The sequence below is a fragment of the Oncorhynchus gorbuscha genome, linkage group LG16 (assembly GCF_021184085.1).
Source record: "Oncorhynchus gorbuscha isolate QuinsamMale2020 ecotype Even-year linkage group LG16, OgorEven_v1.0, whole genome shotgun sequence".
Taxonomy (NCBI): Eukaryota; Metazoa; Chordata; class Actinopteri; order Salmoniformes; family Salmonidae; genus Oncorhynchus; species Oncorhynchus gorbuscha.
This window is the reverse complement of record NC_060188.1, coordinates 80,686,420-80,707,086: the sequence shown is the minus strand read 5'-3', so window position 1 is coordinate 80,707,086 and position 20,667 is coordinate 80,686,420. Positions and strand designations below refer to the sequence as shown.

Here is a 20,667-nt window from a genome sequence, read left to right as displayed (position 1 = left end):
CGCTCACCTTGTATTTTCCAGACAAGCTTTTTTCCTGATGCCCCAAACAATCAAAAAGGGGATTCATCAGAGGAAATGACTTTACCCCAGTCCTCAGCAGTCCAATCCCTGTACCTTTTGCAGAATATCAGTCTGTCCCTGATGTCTATCCTGGAGAGAAGTGGCTTCTTTGCTGACCTTCTTGACACCAGACCATCTTCCTAAAGTCTTCGCCTCACTGTGAGATGCATTCACACCTGCCAGCTGCCATTCCTGAGCAAGCTCTTTACTGGTGGTGCCCCAATCCCTCAGCTGAATCAACTTTAGGAGACGGTCCTGGCACTTGCTGGACTTTCTTGGGCGCCCTGAAGCCTTCTTCACAACAATTGAACCGCTGTCCTTGAAGTTCTTGATGATCCGATAAATAGTTGATTTAGGTGCAATCTTACTTGCAGCAATATCCTTGCCTGCGAAGCCCTTTTTTATGCAAAGCAATGATGACGGCACGTGTTTCCTTGCAGGTAACCATGATTGACAGAGGAAGAACAATGATTCCAAGCACCACCCTCCTTTTGAAGCTCTGTTATTCGAACTCAATCAGCATGACAGAGTGATCTCCAGCCTTGTCCTTGTCAACACTCACACCTGTGTTAACGAGAGAGTCACTGACATGATGTCAGCTGGTCCTTTTGTGGCAGGGCTGAAATGCATTGAAAATATTTTTGGGGTAATTCAGTTAATTTGCATGGCAAAGAGGGACTTTGCAATTAATTGCAATTCATCTGATCACTCTTCATAACATTCTGGAGTATATGCAAATTGCTATCATACAAACTGAGGCAGCAGACTGAAAATTAATGTGTGTCATTCTCAAAACTTTTGGCCACGACTGTACACTATTATAATACAATGTAGAAAATAGTCAAAATAAAAAGCCTTGAATAAGACGGTGTCCCCAAACTGTTGACTGGTATTGTAATATTGATTCCACTCAACACTGAAAGTGTGACAACATCAGAAGCCTGTGCTTAGTGACGTACCAGTGGCACTAGCGTACACCACCCGCGCCTTGGGCAGTTTGTTTTGCAGCTCCAGGACGGCCAGTCCAGTCTTGGTGGGTTTGGACGAGCCGATGGGACAGACATTTTTTGCTTTGTGACACTCGTCATAAACAATCTGAACGGGCTTGGGTTAAGGAAAGGTGGTGTTATCTTCACTAAACAATTGACATTTCTAACTACCAGTTACTACTACTTCTAAGGGCAGTTACATAGACCCAGATGACATTCAATATAATTTGGACAAATTGAATTGAGAGTATCACAAGGGAAATTAAGTTTCTATTTTTTTTCTTTACAGTAGTCCGGTGGTCAGCCAATGAAAAGATACGACTCCGTCAAAGACCTGTCCACACCAGTGGAGCAGCTGTTTGAAGCGCGTCTTATACTTCCCTCCAGACTGGCTCTCTCCTATCAGAGAGGAGTACGTAGCGAAGATCACCCCCTTCTTCACACTGCCGTTGTGTTTGGACGAGATCTTACCATACTTAAACTGGGAAACAGACAAAATAGGACATGTTTTTAAGTGAAGGAGAACAATACCCTTTTATGCATGTTAACATCTCTTTTTGTCAGGCAAATATGAAAAGGATATCCAGTGTAAAGGAACCTCCTCAATTTTTGACCACGTACATCACCATGCATGTTTCTTACATCTGCACCCACTGGACAACCTCTTACCTTGTTGAGGGAATAGACTGGAATGTTCTTGGCTCCTATGTCTTTCAGATCCCTCTCTGCATCATATTTCAGGTCATTAGAAACACTGAACCTGTGAAGGAGATGGAATAGCTTTTGTGAAATGGGAAAGTGTGTGTGTGTCCCATCATCCCCCTTAATTGGCGGGACGTATCATATAATCCTAGTTGTGGTGTTACCAGAGTGATCTCTTTCTGCCCAGGAGGTAGTTCTCGTAGATTATCCCAGCGATGGTCCGGCCCTTCCCCACTCCGGCCCCGTCTCCTATCAGATAGGATGCTCGGTCGCCATTAGGGAGGAATGTTTCATGTTGCTATGGAGACAAGAAACATTTCAGTACATTCAGTTAATTCCCAGTACAAGGTATGCGAATACTTATCTACACTGGTACATGAAGTAGTGCCAAACTGTGGTAGGGTCTATATCTGGCCAGGCGAGCGTGACAGTGGCAAGCTGTAGTAGGGTCTATATCTGGCCAGGCGAGCATGCAGTAGTGCCAAGCTGTAGTAGGGTCTATATATGGCCAGGCGAGCATGCAGTAGTGCCAAGCTGTTGTAGGGTCTATATCTGGCCAGGCGAGCATGCAGTAGTGCCAAGCTGTGGTAGGGTTTATATCGGGCCAGGCGAGCATGACATGGCGCGAAGATGTAGTAGGGTCTATATCTGGCCGGGCGAGCATGAAATAACGCCAAGCTGAAGTAGGGTCTAGATCTGGCCGGGCAAGCATGAAATAACGCCAAGCTGAAGTAGGGTCTATATTCAGACCTGCCAACCTAGTCCAACGCGTGAAAAATTGGAGTTCTTTCCCCCAGAGAGTCTTGATTGCAATTATAGAATTGTACCAAATCAAGTCTATAAAAAGGTTGGAATACTTTTTCTTGACAGCATTCCATTTACACACATAGTGACTTTAACCAACATCTAATTAGAAAGAACACACAAAGGTCCTTTATTCTTGGAGATTTTATTAAACAAATAATAAGTTATTTGTTTAGGTACAAAAGTCTATGATAAAAATAATTTTTTTAAACTGATATGATAACAACAAATGTTTGAAGTAGAGGTCGACCGATTAATCAGGGCCGATTTCAAGTTTTCATAAATCGGAAAATCTGTATTTTTGGACACCTATTTGGCCGATTTTTTTCTTTAACACACCTTTATTTAACTAGGCAAGTCAGTTAAGAACACGTTCTTATTTTCAATGACGGCCTAGGAACAGTGGGTTAATTGCCTTGTTCAGGGGCAGAACAGATTTTTACCTTGTCGGCTCGGGGATTCAATCTTGCAACCTTCCAGTTATCTAGTCCAACGCTCTAACCACCTGCCTCTCATTGCACTCCACGAGGAGCCTGCCTGTTACGCGAATGCAGTAAGAAGCCAAGGTAAGTTGCTAGCTAGCATTAAACTTCTTATAAAAAACAATCACTAGTTAACTACACATGGTTGATGATATTACTAGTTTCTGGCGTGTCCTGCGTTTCATATAATCGGTGCGGTGCGTATTCGCAAAAAAGGACTGTCGTTGCTCCGTGTACCTAAAAATAAACAAATGCCTTTCTTAATCAATACACAAGTATATATTTTTAAACCTGCATATTTAGTTAATATTGCATGCCAACATGACTCGTTGCGAACTGTGTGAAGACTATTGCTTCCTAACAAAGACAGCCAACTTTGCCAAACGGGGGATGATTTAACAAAAGCGCATTTGCGAAAAAAGCACAATCGTTGCACGACTGTACCTAACCATAAACATCAATGCCTTTCTTAAAATCAATACACAGAAGTATACATCTTTAAACCTGCATAATTTAGCTAAAAGAAATCCAGGTTAGCAGGCAATATTAACCAGGTGAAATTGTGTCACTTCTCTTGCATTCATTGCACGCAGAGTCAGTGTATATGCAACAGTTTGGGCCGCTTAATTTGCCAAAATTTTACGTAATTATGACATAACATTGACGGTTGTGCAATGTAACCAGAATATTTAGACTTATGGATGCCACCCGTTAGATAAAATACGGATGTAACGGCATTCTTCGTCTGTCAAAAGAGATTCGGACCGAAATGCAGCGTGGTGGTTACTCATGTCTTTAATGAAGGAAGAGCGATACATGAAATAACTATACAAATGCAAAACAACAAAACGGAACGTGAAACCTAATACAGCCTATCTGGTGACTCCCGGACGCACCTCAAAACCATAGGGAGGGTCCGGGTGGGCGTCTGTCCATGGTGGCGGTTCCGGCTCGGGACGTGGACCCCACTCCATTAATGTCCTAGTTCCTCCCCTTCGCGTCCTGGGATAATCCACCCTCGCCGCTGACCATGGCCTAATAGTCCTCACCCAGAACCCCACTGAACTGAGGATCAGCTCGTGACTGAGGGGCAGCCCGGGACTGAGATGAAGAGACTCAGGCAGGTTGTAGGCTCTGGAAGAGACTGGTTGACTGGCGGATCTGGAAGAGACTGGTTGACTGGCGGATCTGGAAGAGACTGGTTGACTGGCGGATCTGGAAGAGACTGGTTGACTGGCGGATCTGGAAGAGACTGGTTGACTGGCGGATCTGGAAGAGACTGGCTGATCTGGAAGAGACTGGCTGATCTGGAAGAGACTGGCTGACTGGATCTGGAAGAGACTGGATCTGGAAGAGACTGGCTGATCTGGAAGAGACTGGATCTGGAAGAGACTGGCTGACTGGCGGATCTGGAAGAGACTGGCTGACTGGCGGATCTGGAAGAGACTGGCTGATCTGGAAGAGACTGGCTGATCTGGAAGAGACTGGCTGATCTGGAAGAGACTGGCGGATCTGGAAGAGACTGGCTGACTGGCGGATCTGGAAGAGACTGGCTGACTGGCGGATCTGGAAGAGACTGGCTGACTGGCGGATCTGGAAGAGACTGGCTGACTGGCGGATCTGGAAGAGACTGGCTGACTGGCGGATCTGGAAGAGACTGGCTGACTGGCGGATCTGGAAGAGACTGGCTGACTGGCGGATCTGGAAGAGACTGGCTGACTGGCGGATCTGGAAGAGACTGGCTGACTGGCGGATCTGGAAGAGACTGGCTGACTGGCGGATCTGGAAGAGACTGGCTGACTGGCGGATCTGGAAGAGACTGGTTGACTGGCGGATCTGGCTGCTCTATGCAGACTGACAGCTCCGGCTGCTCCATGCAGGCTGACAGCTCCGACAGCTCCATGCAGACTGACAGCTCCGACTGCTTCATGCAGACTGACAGCTCCGACTGCTTCATGCAGACTGACAGCTCCGACTGCTTCATGCAGACTGACAGCTCCGACTGCTTCATGCAGACTGACAGCTCCGACTGCTTCATGCAGACTGACAGCTCCGACTGCTTCATGCAGACTGACAGCTCCGACTGCTTCATGCAGACTGACAGCTCCGACTGCTTCATGCAGACTGACAGCTCCGACTGCTTCATGCAGACTGGCAGCTCCGACTCTGGAAGAGACTGGTTGACTGCTTCATGCAGACTGCTCTGCTTCATGCAGACTGACAGCTCCGACTGCTCATGCAGACTGACAGCTCCGACTGCTTCATGCAGACTGACAGCTCCGACTGCTTCATGCAGACTGAGACTGACAGCTCCGACTGCTCCATGCAGGCAGCTCCTTGCAGACTGGCAGCTCCTTGCAGACTGGCAGCTCCTTGCAGACTGGCAGCTCCTTGCAGACTGGCAGCTCCTTGCAGACTGGCAGCTCCTTGCAGACTGGCAGCTCCTTGCAGACTGGCAGCTTCCTTGCAGACTGGCAGCTCCTTGCAGACTGGCAGCTCCTTGCAGACTGGCAGCTCCTTGCAGACTGGCAGCTCCTTGCAGACTGGCAGCTCCTTGCAGACTGGCAGCTCTGACTGCTTCATACAGACTGACAGCTCTGGCTGCTCCATGCAGGCTGACAGTACCCTGCAGACTGGCAGCTCCTTGCAGACTGGCAGCTCCTTGCAGACTGGCAGCTCCTTGCAGACTGGCAGCTCTGACTGCTTCATACAGACTGACAGCTCTGGCTGCTCCATGCAGGCTGACAGCTCCTTGCAGACTGGCAGCTCCTTGCAGACTGGCAGCTCCTTGCAGACTGGCAGCTCCTTGCAGACTGGCAGCTCCTTGCAGACTGGCAGCTCTGACTGCTTCATACAGACTGACAGCTCTGGCTGCTCCATGCAGGCTGACAGTACCCTGCAGACTGACAGCTCCTTGCAGACTGGCAGCGCCTTGCAGACTGGCAGCGCCTTGCAGACTGGCAGCGCCTTGCAGACTGGCAGCGCCTTGCAGACTGGCAGCGCCTTGCAGACTGGCAGCGCCTTGCAGACTGGCAGCTCTGACTGCTTCATACAGACTGACAGCTCTGGCTGCTCCATGCAGGCTGACAGTACCCTGCAGACTGACAGCTCCTTGCAGACTGACAGCTCCTTGCAGACTGACAGCTCCTTGCAGACTGACAGCTCCTTGCAGACTGACAGCTCCTTGCAGACTGACAGCTCTGGCTGCTTCATGCAGACTGACAGCACCTTGCAGACTGACAGCTCCCTGCAGACTGACAGCTCAGGCTGCTCCGAACAGGCAGGAGGCTCTGGCAGCGCTGTAGAGGAGGAAGGCTCTGATAGCGCTGAACAGGCGGGAGACTCCGACAGCGCAGGAGGGAAGGAAGGCTCTGGCTGTGCTGAACAGACAGGAGACTCCGACAGCGCAGGAGGGAAGGAAGGCTCTGGCTGTGCTGAACAGGCGAGGCGCACAGAAGGCCTGGTGCGTGGTGCTGGAACTGGTGCTACAGGATCGAGGACACGCCCAGGAAGCCTGGTGCGGGGAGCTGCTACCGGAGGACTGGTGTGTGGAGGTGGCTCTGGATAGACCGGACCGTGCAGGCGCACTGGAGCTCTTGAGCACCGAGCCTGCCCAAGCTTACCTGGCTCGATGCCCACTCTAGCCCGGCCAATACGAAGGGTTGGTATGAACCGCACCGGGCTATGCACCCGCACTGGAAACACTGTGCGCTCCATAGCATAACACTGTGTCTGCCCGGTCTCTCTAGCCCACCGGTAAGCACAGGGAGTTTGCGCAGGTCTCCTACCTGGCATAGCCATACTCCCATTAAGCCCCCCCCCCCCAATATTTTTTTTTGGGCTGCTTTTCGGGCTTCCATCCGCGTCGCCGTGCTGCCTCCTCATACCAGTGCCTCTCCGCTTTTTCCGCCTCTATTTCCTCCTTGGGGCGGCGATATTCACCAGGCTGAGCCCAGAGTCCTTTTCCATCCAGTTCTTCCTCCCATGTCCAATTCTCCAAGTAGTAGTGCAGGTAACGATGCTTCGAGGGTGGCTGTTGTCGATGTGTTCCTGGTTTGAGCGAGGAGAAGGCTATACTGTTACACTGGCAATACTAAAGTGCCTATAAGAACATCCAATAGTCAAAAGGTATATGAAATACAAATCGTAGAGAGAAATAGTCCTATAATTCCTATAATAACTAGAACCTAAAACTTCTTACCTGGGAATATTGAAGACTCATGTTAAAAGGAACCCCCAGCTTTCATATGTTCTGAGCAAGGAACTAAAACATTTTTTTTTTTACATGGCACATATTGCACTTTTACTTTCTTCTCCAACACTTTGTTTTTGCATTATTTAAACCAAATTGAACGTTTCATTATTTACTCGAGGCTAAATTTATTTTATGTATTATATTAAGTTAAGTGTTCATTCAGTATTGTTGTAATTGTCATTATTACAAAAAAATAAAAAATAATATTCCGATTAAATCGGTACCCGGCTTTTTTTTGGTCCTCCAATAATCGGTATCAGCGTTAAAATCATAAAATTGGTCGACCTCTAGTTTGAAGCATAGCGTCAGTATCCATTTTTTATTATTATTATGGATAACATGTTTAAAAAGCTATGATAGGAAACAGTGGGTGAGAACAAATATTCTGGAGACCTTCAAATGTTAAGGAAATAATTTCCTAGACAGATTTGCCTTAAGCAGCAGGGCTTCAGTGTCAACTTTTCTGTGGTAAACAGTTCCTCTGGCAATCATTGCAACCTTGGTAACAAGGGCACTCAGCAAGTCTGTACGGAGGAAGGCTCTGTACTGGGTTTTGTTCTTGTAATGAGACTGAATACACATTTCAGTCGGCATTGCAATGGAATATGACCAAAACCCCAGCATCACAACCAAAAGGTGGGAGTAGACCAGGCTGCCCCCCCCCTTTTCATTGTGCTGATTTCTCTCCAGGCCTGATGCGTGCGCATGTTGACCAGACTCTGCTCAAAGTTGTTGCCTGATAGAGTCTAAACTCATCTTCCACCAGCTCAGAGGCTCCCACAGGAATAATGCAGGGAAAGCGTGCCATGAAAAGGTTGAGGGATGAGAACTTGGCAGTCTGCCTGTTGGCAATGTTAGCAACCACTGCATGCTGGAGGAGCACATCTCCAAATGTAAATTTCAGCAACATGTCGTCAGAAACGTATTTTCTTCTGCAGTAGACATCTGCATAGAAGGTCTTCAGATCCAGCTTGCCTTGGCTTCCTATGCAGGTGCGGATGTCCTGGTCAATGGACAGCTCCTCGTCAGGAAGCTGGTTGTCGCTCTCCAGGGAGGGTGTAGGCTTGACACCACTACTCGTTTGTGCCATCATGGTATTGACAGTGTCTGACTTGCAGAAGGATAACATTAGTTTCAGCAGTTGAGAGTTAAATTTGAATGCACGGCTCCTCTCATTGTAGAATCATACCAAAAATTGGTATGACTCTAAAAAGTATGCATAGATTTTGATACCGGTTCTGAGAGAAATAGCTGGACTTACATGTTTTGTAAGATATTTTGGTCCTTCGCTTTATTTTTTGCCTTTTGTTTTGCCACTTTGTCCCAATATCCCTTTGCTTGAACAGATACGGAGTCAGGTCGAAGGTTGTCAGTAGGTCCACATTTGGTGGGGGGGTAGCGTGACTTTGCTCCCAGAGGAGCCAGGCGGGGGTATTGGCAATGTGGTGATGGTGGAGGAGGAGGAAAAACGCTTGGGCTGCCTAGCAGAGGGCTCAAGTGAGGACGAGGAGGAAGATATAGCTGTTGTGGTGGAGCTTGGGGGCACAGTGGTCTTCTTTCCCGATACCTCATTGGCAAAGAACACTGTGAGATGATCCCATTGCTGCAGAAGGCGGTTGATACACTGGCCAAGGGATAACCACCTTGTAGATACCAGCTTCAAAATCTTCCTGACAGTGTCCTACAGGATCTGTAGGTCACGCAGAGAAGCTTTTCTCTTGCTACTCTTGTCGAGATAGTAAAAGATGGTTACGAGAAAGTCTTCAGTATTAACAATGAGCTGCCTCGACAACTTCTCTGCAGCTATGTGTATCAAATGGCAGGCACAACCAACCAAGTACTCATTTTCATTTTGGGTCTTCAGAAATGCTGCCAACTCTTTTCCCAGACCTTGCATGACAACAGTCTTATCTGCTGCAAAACTCACAATTGGACCACGGAATGTTCTTCATTTCAGTGTCAATTATGTCAAATACAGCTCTTCCTGTAGACTCTCTCGATTCACATAGCTTAAGCAATAACACTACTACCATGCTGATACTTGCACTGAAGAACCGTAATACATTCGGATACATTTTGACATCCTCCATGTCAGTACTGCCATCGGTAGCCAGGCTGAAGGGACACCTCTTCATCGGTTCTGTGATTCCTTGCTCATCATCAAGGGCCAGTGTCTTGATTATGTTTGCAGTCTTCGTCCTGGCACAGCCATACTGCACTGCGATGTCACTGTCGGGAAACATCTTTTGAAAAAGTGGCCCTGCATGGTCTGCCACAGCCAATGGCAGGTTGTGTTCAACAATATATACTACCGTTCAAAAGTTTGCGGTCACTTAGAAATGTCCTTGTTTTCCATGAAAACATACATGAAATGAGTTGCAAAATGAATAGGAAATATAGTCAAGACGTTGATAAGGTTATAAATAATGATTATTAATTTAAATAAGTGTCCTTCAAACTTTGCCTTCGTCAAAAAAAAAAACAAAAAAAATTGTCCGTTTGCAGCAATTACAGCCTTGCAGACCTTTGGCATTCTAGTATTCAATTTGTTAAGGTAATCTGAAGAGATTTCACCCATACTTCCTGAAGCACCTCCCACAAATTGGATTGATGGGCACTTCTTACGTACCATACGGTCAAACTGCTCCCACAACAGCTCAATAGGGTTGAGATCCGGTGACTGTGCTAGCAACTCCTCTGTACAGTGTCTGTTCTTTTGTCCTTAAATATTTTTATTGGCCTGTCTGAGATATGTCTTTTTCTTGGCAACTCTGCCTAGAAGGCCAGCATCCCGGAGGCACCTCTTCACTGTTAATGTTAAGACTGGTGTTTTACGGGTACTATTAAATGAGGCTGCCAGTTGAGGACTTGTGAGGCGTCCGTTTCTCTAACTGGACACTAATGTACTTGTTCTCTTGCTCAGTTGTGCACCAGGGCCTCCCACTCCTCTTTCTATTCTGGTTAGACAGTTTGCACTGTTCTGTGAAGGGAGTAGTACACAGCGTTGTACGAGATCTTCAGTTTCTTGGCAATTTTTCGCATGGAATAGCCTTCATTTCTTAGAACAAGAATAGACTGACAAGTTTCAGAAGAAAGGTCTTTGTTTCTGGCCATTTTGAGCCAGTAATCAAACCCACAAATGCTAACGCTCCAGATATTCAACTAGTCTAAAGAAGGCCAGATTTATTGCTTCTTTAATCAGAACAGCAGTTTTCAGCTGTGCTAACATAATTGCAAAAGGGTTTTCTAATGATCAATTCACCTTTTAAAATGCTAAACTTGGATTAGCTAACAACGTGCCATTGGAACGCAGGAGTGATGGTTGCTGATAATGGGCCTCTTTACGCCTATGTAGATATTCCATTAAAAACCTGGAAATGGCAGCAACAAAAGTAATTTACAACATTAACAATGTCTACAATGTATTCCTGATTAATTTTATGTTATTTTAATGCGCAAAAAGTGCTTTTCTTTCAAAAACAAGGACATTTCTAGGTGACCCCAAACTTTTGAAAGGCAGTGTATGTAGTAAAGAGGGTTTCAGATCACTGGCTTGGTGGAAAAAGGTTGTTATAGCTGGGGTTGATACTGTAGCTGCCAGAAGCTTCTGATGCTTTTTCCCATCCACATGACTTTAACAATCTAAAAGTTGAAAGAGCAACCACATTGTACAATAAATTGGGGGGGGGGTTAATAACATGGCCATAGTATTCTTTTCAAATTTTCACGATCCATTTATTCAAGTCGTTAAGTAATATGCAGTGGGGCAAAAAAGTATTTAGTCAGCCACCAATTGTGCAAGTTCTCCCACTTAAAAATATAAGAGAGGCCTGTAATTTTCATCATAGGTACACTTCAATTATGAAAGACAAAATGAGAAGGAAAAAAATCCAGGAAATCACATTGTAGGATTTTATGAATTTATTTGCAAATTATGGTGGAAAATAAGTATTTGGTCACCTACAAACAAGCAAGATTTCTGGCTCTCACAGACCTGTAACTTCTTCTTTAAGAGGATCCTCTGTCCTCCACTCGTTACCTGTATCAATGGCACCTGTTTGAACTTGTTATCGGTATAAAAGACACCTGTCCACAAACTCAAACAGTCACACTCCAAACTCCACTATGACCAAGACCAAAGAGCTGTCAAAGGACACCAGAAACAAAATTGTAGACCTGCACCAGGCTGGGAAGACTGAATCTGCAATAGGTAAGCAGCTTGGTTTGAAGAAATCAACTGTGGGAGCCATTATTAGGACATGGAAGACATACAAGACCACTGATAAGACCTCGATCTGGGGCTCCACGCAAGATCTCACCCCGTGGGGTCAATGATCACAAGAACGGTGAGCAAAAATCCCAGAACCACACGGGGGGACCTAGTGAATGACCTGCAGAGAGCTGGGACCAAAGTAACAAAGCCTACCATCAGTAACACACTACGCCGCCAGGGACTCAAATCCTGCAGTGCCAGAAGTGTCCCCCTGCTTAAGCCAGTACATGTCCAGGCCCATCTGAAGTTTGCTAGAGAGCATTTGGATGATCCAGAAGAAGATTGGGAGAATGTCATATGGTCAGATGAAACCAAAATATAACTTTTTGGTAAAAATTCAACTCATCGTGTTTGGAGGACAAAGAATGCCGAGTTGCATCCAAAGAACACCATACCTACTGTGAAGCATGGGGGTGGAAACATCATTCTTTGGGCTGTTTTTCTGCAAAGGGACCAGGACGACTGATCCATGTAAAGGAAAGAATGAATGGGGCCATGTATTGTGAGATTTTGAGTGAAAACCTCCTTCCATCAGCAAGGGCATTGAAGATGAAACGTGGCTGGGTCTTTCAGCATGACAATGATCCCAAACACACCGCCCGGGCAACCACGGAGTGGCTTCGTAAGAAGCATTTCAAGGTCCTGGAGTGGCCTAGCCAGTCTCCAGATCTCAACCCCATAGAAAATATTTTGAGGGAGTTGTAAGTCCGTGTTTCCCAGCAACAGCCTCAAAACATCACTGCTCTAGAGGAGATCTGCATGGAGGAATGGGCCAAAATTACAGCAACCGTGTGTGAAAACCTTGTCAAACGTCTTCACCTCTGTCATTGCCAACAAAGGAAATATAACAAAGTATTGAGATAAACTTTTGTTATTGGCCAAATACTTATTTTCCACCATAATTTGCAAATTAATTAATAAAAAAATCCTACAATGTGATTTTCTGGATTTTTTTTCTCATTGTCTGTCATAGTTGAAGTCTGCCTATGATGAAAATTACAGGCCTCTCATCTTTTTAAGTGGGAGAACTTGCCCAATTGGTGGCTGACTAAATACTTTTTTGCCCCACTGTATGAGTCACTTAAAGGCAATAGTAATATTATGCAATATATCTTAGGATCAAATAATTTAGCATCCTTATATGAAAGCCCTTACCTGAGCTTCCTTGATGATTGATGTCAACATCATCCTTGTACAAAAAGCATGATCTGGTAGCTTGGATTGCGTCAAGCATGACCACTTCTCCTGGTATCGAGGAAGGAAGGTCTGAGGCGCGTGTACTCTGATTTTTTTGGGTTCGGGGCTACTGTTGCTGCTCTGTCTGTTTCTCTCAGTCTCCTCACTCTCATAGTGTGACATCGCTTTACTGACTGGCTGCAGTAACAATGATTTGCCAAATTAGCTGCTCATTTGGTTATTGCATGGAACCTACACTTGTTTTTCAAGAGCACGTGCTTAGACAAACATTATGGATCACACCTGGTTCAGTTCAGTCTTCTGAAAAGGTATTTACAAAATTCATACTGATAAGTACAGACCATACAAAATAAATATGTTTTGTGGAATTAGCACAGATTGGCTATGTTTATTCCATTACATGTACAGTATAGATAATTATTTTATATAAATAAAATGTTTTTCTTAGCACATGCCCCCAAGTTTAGTCTCTATAGTAGAGGAACGCTTGTCACCTCTCAAACAGGGCCAATCACTAGGGCCAGCTCACAAGTATTGGGGTGGCAGGTAGCCTAGTGGTTAGAGTGTTGGACTAGTAACCGAAAGGTTGCTAGATAAAATCTGTCGTTCTGCCCCTGAACAAGGCAGTTAACCCACTGTTCCTAGGCAGTCATTGTAAATAAGAATTGGTTCTTAACTGACTTTCCTACTAAAAGGTAAAAAAATATATTTAATTGCTTTTTAGACACGTTTTCTAATCAAAACTATAAGCTAAATCATTTTGAAAACAAAAAAAACGAAGGATTGCATCGACACAGACCGCCAACTGGCTACACGAAGTGCAGTATGCTTCCGCAAAGGGAATCTGAACGCTGTTCGCTAGAAGAGTCTGCTGTTTCAGCCTATGTAAAATACTATTGTATTTCTTTGCAGCACATACATGATTTTAGATATTGATAAAATCTCAAATCTAGTGCCACGGTATTTTAGAAGAACTGCCTCTTTAGCGAATACCGGACACTCATTCATTCTTAGTTACAGTCTTCTAAACTCCTCACTCCATTTAATGCCCAGATGTATTCTTTTATTATACTTTTATAATGATTGTGACGTGGATCATAATTACAGTTACAGTCTATCAGGTTGTGTGATCCTCGTAATGTTACATGGAAAATACAACCAATGGGATGCAGAATTAAATGTATATCACACTCGCACAAATGCGACCAGTTATTTTTCACATTTGCATTTAATTTCTCCCACTAGCAAATGCGAGTGAACTGCTGGCACTTTAGAGCCCACTGAAAGTTCATCTTATATTCACTAACAGCTTGAAACAATTACTTTCCACAACACACAGAGTCGAAAAGGGAGTTGTCCATGTGTTTACGTACAGCTGACAGTCAGAAAACTCTGCATCACAACAAACAGGAGGGGCAAACACGGTACTACGTCCAATAATGATGTACTCATCTCCATATCCGTTGACAAACTCTCTACATGTCTGTGTGTTGCAGCTCGAGAATCGGGATGTTAGATTTACTCGATATATTTTTTATTAAAATGTTATATATAAACAAATATTTACAACAAAAAAAAATATATAAAAAAAAAAAAAAAATCAGGCCCTATTCATTTCTGCTTAATTTTTTTACTCGGATCTCGTACCTGAACAGAGAATTACGTTTTTGATATGCAAAATACGTGCATGTTGGCAGGTCTGTATATCTGGCCAGGTGTTCATAAAGTAGTGCCAAGCTGTAGTAGGGTCTATATCTGGCCAGGTGAGCATAAAGTAGTGCCAAGCTGTAGTATGGTCTATATCTGGCCAGGTGAGCATAAAGTTGTGCCAAGCTGTAGTAGGGTCTATATCTGGCCAGGTGAGCATAAAGTTGTGCCAAGCTGTAGAAGGGTCTAGATCTGGCCAGGTGAGCAGTAGTGTAAAGGTGTAGGATCTTTACCTGGGAAGCGTATGTGATGGCCTCCAGCTGTAGAGCAGACAGCCAGCCACGGTCGATGGTCTCCTCCGGTATGGACATTCTGTACCACACGTTGGGAGGATTCACACTGGACAGGGAGCTTGTCTCCACAACCGGGTCTGGGTGACGCAGCCCGATCCGCACTGGAACAAGCAACATGATCAGTCAGTCAACCAACTAATCAATGAAACCATTTTGAATCAACTCCTCTGCTCCCCAAAGACAAAGTGACTCAGTGTGAACCTCTGCATGGGCTCCACCCATCTTTCATCAGTCAATAGCTTCAGTAAAGGTGAAAGAACACTAAATAGTTGGGAGTACTCATATTAAAGCCTACATTTCATGGGCATGTACTCGGCGTATGTCTCAGCATGACCCAACTCTTCATCCTCCTCTTCCTCAGCCTCCTCCTCCATTCCTGGGAGTTTCTATAAAAACACATCACTGATTATAAAGCAGACTGAAGTATTTCAAAGAAACTCAGGTTCTGTCATTCAACATGGAGAACGGGTAGAGATTTTATTAGGACTACCACGACCTCTGCCTTTTGGTTAAGAGTCAGTGATTGGACGATGCCACAAACTCACTAGTGTAGGTGAGAAGCTCCGCACTTTCACGTCGTCGTTCACCCAGACCCGAGCGGAGTCTTTACCCGACACCTCCTTTATCCCGTTGTTCAGTTCCGCTGTGAGAACAGACAGAATCATTAGTGTAAAAACAGACAACTGACCAAGTCCATTATAAACAAAGACATTCACACACTTAGGCATGATTCACTTGAACTGAACAGCCCAGGGTCACTTAAGTCACTTCACTGCTTCCCAAGTGTAAACCAACCTTAAGTAAAGTGGGTGTGAACTGTGGAAGTGCCATACAGGTGTGAAAACTGGACCCTTTTACAAAAACCCTTTCCTTTCCCATCCTGTGATACACAACACTAGTTTCTGAGAGGATTCCTGATCATCTTGTCCATACCCGTTTTATGCATCATCTTTGTCGAGACCAGTATTATCTCTGCGAGAATGAGAGCATTGAACATAGACATGTTTGGTACACATTAATGATCCTGTGAGTTAAGTTAATACTCTGTACAGTGAAGGGTTTTGACATGGCTGTTACATCCTGGTCAGCCTTTCCCAAACTAAACTTAAAAGAGCAAAATAGACATGGGAATGGCATGAATGGATTGAACACTGGTACTCAAAATAACATGGGCAGAAAATGTCTATGGCTACATGACCTCATTCTCGACCGCTTCTTCTAACTGAAATATCTGCACCTTTAAATAAGAGCAGTTTCAGCCCTTCAAAGGATTCCATCCCTTGACAAGGTCACCTCTGATCTTAGAAAATGGTATAGAATAGGCGAGACCCCTATGGTAGTGACATCGAGTGTTCTTGTTTTCTCAAAAAGCAAGAGGCTGGGAAAAGAAAAGCCATTTTTGGAGCCATTGGAACCCAGTCACGGTTCAATTAGTACTGTGACTCACTGGTACCTGTGGCTATTGCTGTGGCGACCGGCTGGGCGATGTCGTGAGGCGGCTTGAGCCTCATGAGTTCCACCAGACTACTACCCTTCATGGTGCTGCCCTTCAGACCGCCTGTCCTCAACAGGTCCTTCAGCTGGATCTGACACACAGGGGGAAAGATATGTTATAACACGGAAGGCTTTATATCTAAAGTTCAGTAGTCCCTACATTTAAAAAAATATATTTTGCAAGAGGCAGCACAGGAAGTGAAGAACCTCTCAGCCCTCCTGAACTCTACCAAATCAGAGAGCACACACACACATTTGTATATTTTTCATTTCCAGCTGCATTTTTGTCCAAGGGCAAAAGCATTTCCTCCACTGACCTGCTCTAGACTGGAAGAAACCACTGTGGAGACTGCGGAGGGGAGGGCCGTGGAGGAGGTGAGTGTGGAAGTGGACCCCCGCAGGGCTGAGGGAGTGGTATGGACTACCTTGGTGACTGTGATGGTATGTCTGGCAGTGCCTCCAGTTGAGGGCTTGGTCACAACGATTGTTCCCAGCGATGGCAACTGATTCAGTTGATTTAAGACAAATGTGGTGGTTGAGGGTTGAGGTTTGTGCTGGTGGACCAGTGAGCAGAGTAAAGAAACAGGGGAAGAGGGTGAGATGTTACCACACAGACAATATACTACAGTACAACACTAGACAATTAGAGTCAATACACAAATTGCAAATAGGTCAAATAGTTTTTAAATTGATGGTCTATGTTCTCAAAATGTGTAGACAACGTACAAATATTCTGGGTCCTTTTTAGATGGGAACAAACATGTGAAAACATTCTCAAATGGAAAGCAAACTTGCTGGGCAAGTTTAGGCAGTGGCTAGCTTCTCCATTTCAAAACCCTGTTTACCAGTTGACTGAATAGGTTTCTTAGTAACAGCAAACTAAACAATATTTAGTTGAATAGAGTTCCTACCCTGATTGTGCCTGTAGGATTGGGTGGAGCTGTGACTCCCGTTGGCTCCATCCCCGAGTCAACACCCAGGGCACTGATGGAGATGGACTGGAGAGAAACAAAACTCACATCAGCACCAGAGAACACTACACATTAAAAGCAGCGCCCAGGCTGTCCTTTAGTTATGTATTCATGCAGATCAAAGGAAAAGATACTACTGAGATTCTGGGAGGAGGCCACTATAACCTATCGAGATAACTATATAGTAGAGGTCGACCGATTATGATTTTTCAACGGCGATACCAATACTGATTATTGGAGGACCAGAAAGGCCGATACCGATTAATTGGCCAACAGCCACACTCGAAGCATCGTTACCCATCGCTCCACAAAAGCTGCGGCCCTTGCAGCGCAAGGGGAATAACTACTCAAAATCTAAAAGCGAGTGACGTTTAAACCAGTAATAGCGGACACCCAGCTAACTAGCTAGCCATTTCACATTGGTTACACCAGCCATTAGGCTGATGGGCTTGAAGTCATAAACAGCGCTGTGCTTGCGAAGCGCTGGTGGCAAAACGCACAAAAGTGCTGTTTGAATGAATTATTACGGGCCTGCTGCTGCTCGGTCAGAATGCTCTATCAAATCAGACTTAATTATAACATAATAACACACAGAAATACGAGCGTTTGGTCATTAATATGATCGAATCCAGGAAACTATCATTATGAAAACAAAACGATTATTTCAACGAAATACGGAACGTTCGAGTGGCATCCCTAAGTCTAAATATGCTTGTTACATTGCACAACCTTCAATGCATTGCATAATTACGTAAAATTCTGGCAAATTAGTTTGCAATGAGCAAGGCAGCCCAAACTGTTGCATATACCCTGACTCTGCGTAAAATGAACGCAAGAGAAATTACACAATTTCACCTGGTTAATATTGCCTGCTAAACTGGATTAGTAGTTATAACTACTGATTATGATTGATTGTTTTTTATAAGATAAGTTTAATGCTAGCCAGCAATTTACCTTGGCTTCTACTGCATTCACGTAACAGGCAGGCTACTCGTGGAGTGCAATGGTTAGAGCGTTGGACTAGTTAACTGTGCGGTTTCAAGATTGAAACCCCTGAGCTGACAAGGTGAGAATCTGTCATTCTGCCCCTGAACAAGGCAGTTAACCCACAGTTCCTAGGCAGTCATTGAAAATAAGAATGTGTTCTTAACTGACTTGCCTAGTTAAATAAAAGGAATAAAAATTAAAATTGGCGCCCAAAAATACAGATTTCCGATTGTTATGAAAAATTGAAATCTACCCTAATTAAATCGGCCATTCTGATGAATCGGTCGAACTCTACTATATAGTGCTTTTCATTCAGAAGAACTAGAAGTAGAGGTGGCACAATTACTGTGTAACCAACATTTATGGATGAAGATGGATGATAATAAAATAAGCTAGTCAAATGGTTATAACGGTGCCAGTGGTCATTTGGCTGATCAATGACCGTCATAGCTCTAGCTAAAAGACACTTTGGAGTACTGGGAAGATGCCTCCCTCAGTTTCACCTACCTGTGGGGTGGGAGAGGGCATTGCAGCATCCTGAGGGTCAAAGTCAAACAGGTCGTTGGGGCAGATGCCGCTCTCGCTCAGGGCTGCTAGGAGCAAATCCTGTCCAGGATCCATCATCTGCAAACAGCAACAAACTGGTGAGTGACATCCGCGGGGGACAGATTGGGCAAGGCCTCTCTATCCACTGCTAGTGATCTAACCAAAACAACCATCTTTAGTTAAGACTGTTGTACATTGGACTCTCTGACACCTTGGATTTAACAGTTTACCATCTGTAGCACACCCTGCTACAACACACTATTTCACACAGGGAAATAGAAGCATTATAGCGCAAAGAAAATAATTCAAACCACACCGAATAAAGGTTGGGAGTTTTCAATCAACAGATATTTCTCAGACAGACATTAGGACCATCTAATGCGCAGCACCATGTGGCAGGGGTGTGATCACTGACTGTGTAAACCTTATTTATCTAACAGTTAATAAAACCATCAGACCAGAGAACTTCACTCAGCTACATAGTGACTAGATGTGCACCAATAAAGTAGTGTTGGTTGTTGCTGTAGATGTTTGTTGGTCATTTAAAAAAATGATGCCATCCAGATGAGAACGAGCGTCTTGACTGGCATGTGGCACCTGCCGGAATGCTGCAGCATGTTGGACAGTTTCCAAAAACAACTCGGTCAAGGTAGACCGCAAAAATATTCTGTGTGTACACACTTAAATGCAATATGTAGATCCAGGAGTATGATCTTGAGAACTTGCCTGGTTACAAAGTGACTCAGACCCCGGCACGTGTTTGCACTGACCGACTCCCTCGTCTCAACTTCCTGGTGTGACGTGGTTGTTCGCTAATGTTAAATCGAACTTGTTCTAAAACGTGCTTATTAGGCAAAGACAGTCAATTATGAATAGGCCAGCTAGAAAACCACACACCCTCTAAAAAAAGTGAACAGCGTTACAATATTCGTACTCACTGTGTGGCAATATTAGCTAACTAACGTTAGTTCACTAGCTAGCATGCTTCCAACTAAATTGATCATTAATAACAGTTAACGTTATAGTAACTGGCCACATAAATAATAAGTAAAGTTACTATCGTATCAAAAAACATCGATATGCAACGGTTTCTGTGGGAGACATTTGTTTGCATGCAACATAACTAACGTTAGCTTGGCTGGTCGCTAGCTTGCTGGATAACCTAGTTAGCAGGCTAACCCCTATACATTTAACTACACTCAGCAAATCAATGTAACGTTACTAAAAGATAACCCCATATAACGCAGTCGCTAGCATTATTAGCCATAGCTAATGTATCTACAATAACAATAAACAGTTTGCTAGCTGATACTAGTAATGTTACAAGAGTATTTAGCTACCCAAAGTTAGTTAGCTCAAGTTACCCTAGTTAGCTAGCTAATATCAAACTAAGATGTTTTGTGTTATGTTCAGTCACAGTTACTAAAGATAGCTAGCTACTGTACAGTAAGTTAGACGCTAACAGCTAAAGGTAACTGTCATGAATTGAAAGAGGGCACCAAAATTCAATTTCACGAAAGCAACACGTCACAGCCTCTCTTTTACTGTGATCCTCGGGAAATCCTCAACCTTTTTCAGACATTTGTGCCTGGTAACAACACTCACATATCAGTGAACGGGCGTTCCGTTAATCGCTGCCTTAACCGGGATATTACCCTGTTGGCTCCTCTGTTTTCTAACCACCTTCCGCCATCTTTACCAAGCAGCCAGTCGCGGGTTGGTCACGTGACGTTTAACCCGAGCGCTGGAATTTTCAGTCGAGAATTCTTTCTGCTCCGTCGACAAAAACGTATTTCCAAATGGCCGCGGGGCGTCCGTTGGCGATCCTCAATCGATAAAGAAAATAATGTTGGCATTTCAAGCATAATTTTTTAAACCTCACAATCCAGAAACCGAGCGCTAAAACC

At 44.6% G+C, this 20,667-nt stretch overlaps 1 protein-coding gene across 3 annotated transcripts in view; it reads right to left on the bottom strand.

Annotated features, from left to right (window-relative positions):
- sbno1 (strawberry notch homolog 1 (Drosophila)) overlaps window positions 1–20,667 on the bottom strand; it is a 34,106-nt gene extending 13,439 nt beyond the window's left edge. The window contains exons 1-12 of one of the 3 annotated variants that reach the window (XM_046306104.1): window positions 20,366–20,667; window positions 18,722–18,838; window positions 17,168–17,254; window positions 16,574–16,810; window positions 16,210–16,348; window positions 15,308–15,405; window positions 15,058–15,148; window positions 14,703–14,863; window positions 1,916–2,049; window positions 1,719–1,809; window positions 1,369–1,530; window positions 1,020–1,155 (exon numbers count right to left, since the gene is read on the bottom strand). In XM_046306104.1, the coding sequence (XP_046162060.1) occupies window positions 1,020–1,155; window positions 1,369–1,530; window positions 1,719–1,809; window positions 1,916–2,049; window positions 14,703–14,863; window positions 15,058–15,148; window positions 15,308–15,405; window positions 16,210–16,348; window positions 16,574–16,810; window positions 17,168–17,254; window positions 18,722–18,838 (1,453 nt within the window). In that variant the 5' untranslated portion in view covers window positions 20,366–20,667. The remainder of the gene's footprint in view (window positions 1–1,019; window positions 1,156–1,368; window positions 1,531–1,718; window positions 1,810–1,915; window positions 2,050–14,702; window positions 14,864–15,057; window positions 15,149–15,307; window positions 15,406–16,209; window positions 16,349–16,573; window positions 16,811–17,167; window positions 17,255–18,721; window positions 18,839–20,365) is intronic. The other 2 variants (XM_046306106.1, XM_046306105.1) reach the window with 2 other exon arrangements.